At 49.0% G+C, this 588-nt stretch overlaps 1 protein-coding gene across 1 annotated transcript in view; it reads left to right on the plus strand.

Annotated features, from left to right (window-relative positions):
* Positions 1–583, plus strand: part of LOC104984176 (cationic amino acid transporter 3-like) — a gene marked incomplete at its 3' end in the record, with an annotated part of 20,183 nt that extends 19,600 nt beyond the window's left edge. Inside the window, exons 8-9 of the mRNA XM_010833811.1 lie at positions 37–236; positions 435–583. Of these exons, the coding sequence (XP_010832113.1) occupies positions 37–236; positions 435–583 (349 nt within the window). The remainder of the gene's footprint in view (positions 1–36; positions 237–434) is intronic.
* Between the last annotated feature and the right edge of the window lie 5 nt (positions 584–588).

Raw genomic sequence — 588 nt, forward strand, 5'->3', positions numbered from 1 at the left:
ACTGCTGTTAATATTCCTATAATATCTCGAATTCAGGTACCAGCCAGACTGCAATTTAAGCAAGAATGAGAAAATTGAAGACAAAATTCAGATGATGCCTCTAGTCAAGAAAAATCCTTTGGACTCTGAACCTGAAGCAGGAAGCTCAAAGACTCTAAAGAATCTGTGGTTGCCTGTCAGCACCACCCCCACACAGAAATCTGCCCAGATTGTCTATGGATGTGCCTTCCTGCTTGGTGAGCACTGGGAAGTCTTTTTGGTCATATTTTGAACTTGACAGGACGGAGTGAGTGTGTGTATTTTGTCAGTGGAGGAGTCTAGAAGATATGATGGCCTTTCCTGATATTGGTGGTTTCAGGGAGGGATGTTACCCGAGATCCTGACGTCTTTGTTTTCTGGGTCCAGCCTGTTCTTCTTCTCCTTGATCCTTGCAGTTCTTCTGCTGACCATCCTGAGCCTGATCCTGGCCCAGTGGCCCAGCCAGGTGTTCTCTGGAGACCCCGTGCTTACAACAGTGGCTGTGCTGCTGCTACTGCTCACCACTGGGGTCACGGTCATCATCCGGAGGCAGCCCCAGGACCCCTCTCC

Source organism: Bison bison, unplaced genomic scaffold (assembly GCF_000754665.1).
Source record: "Bison bison bison isolate TAMUID 2011002044 unplaced genomic scaffold, Bison_UMD1.0 scf7180017863933, whole genome shotgun sequence".
NCBI lineage: Eukaryota > Metazoa > Chordata > Mammalia > Artiodactyla > Bovidae > Bison > Bison bison.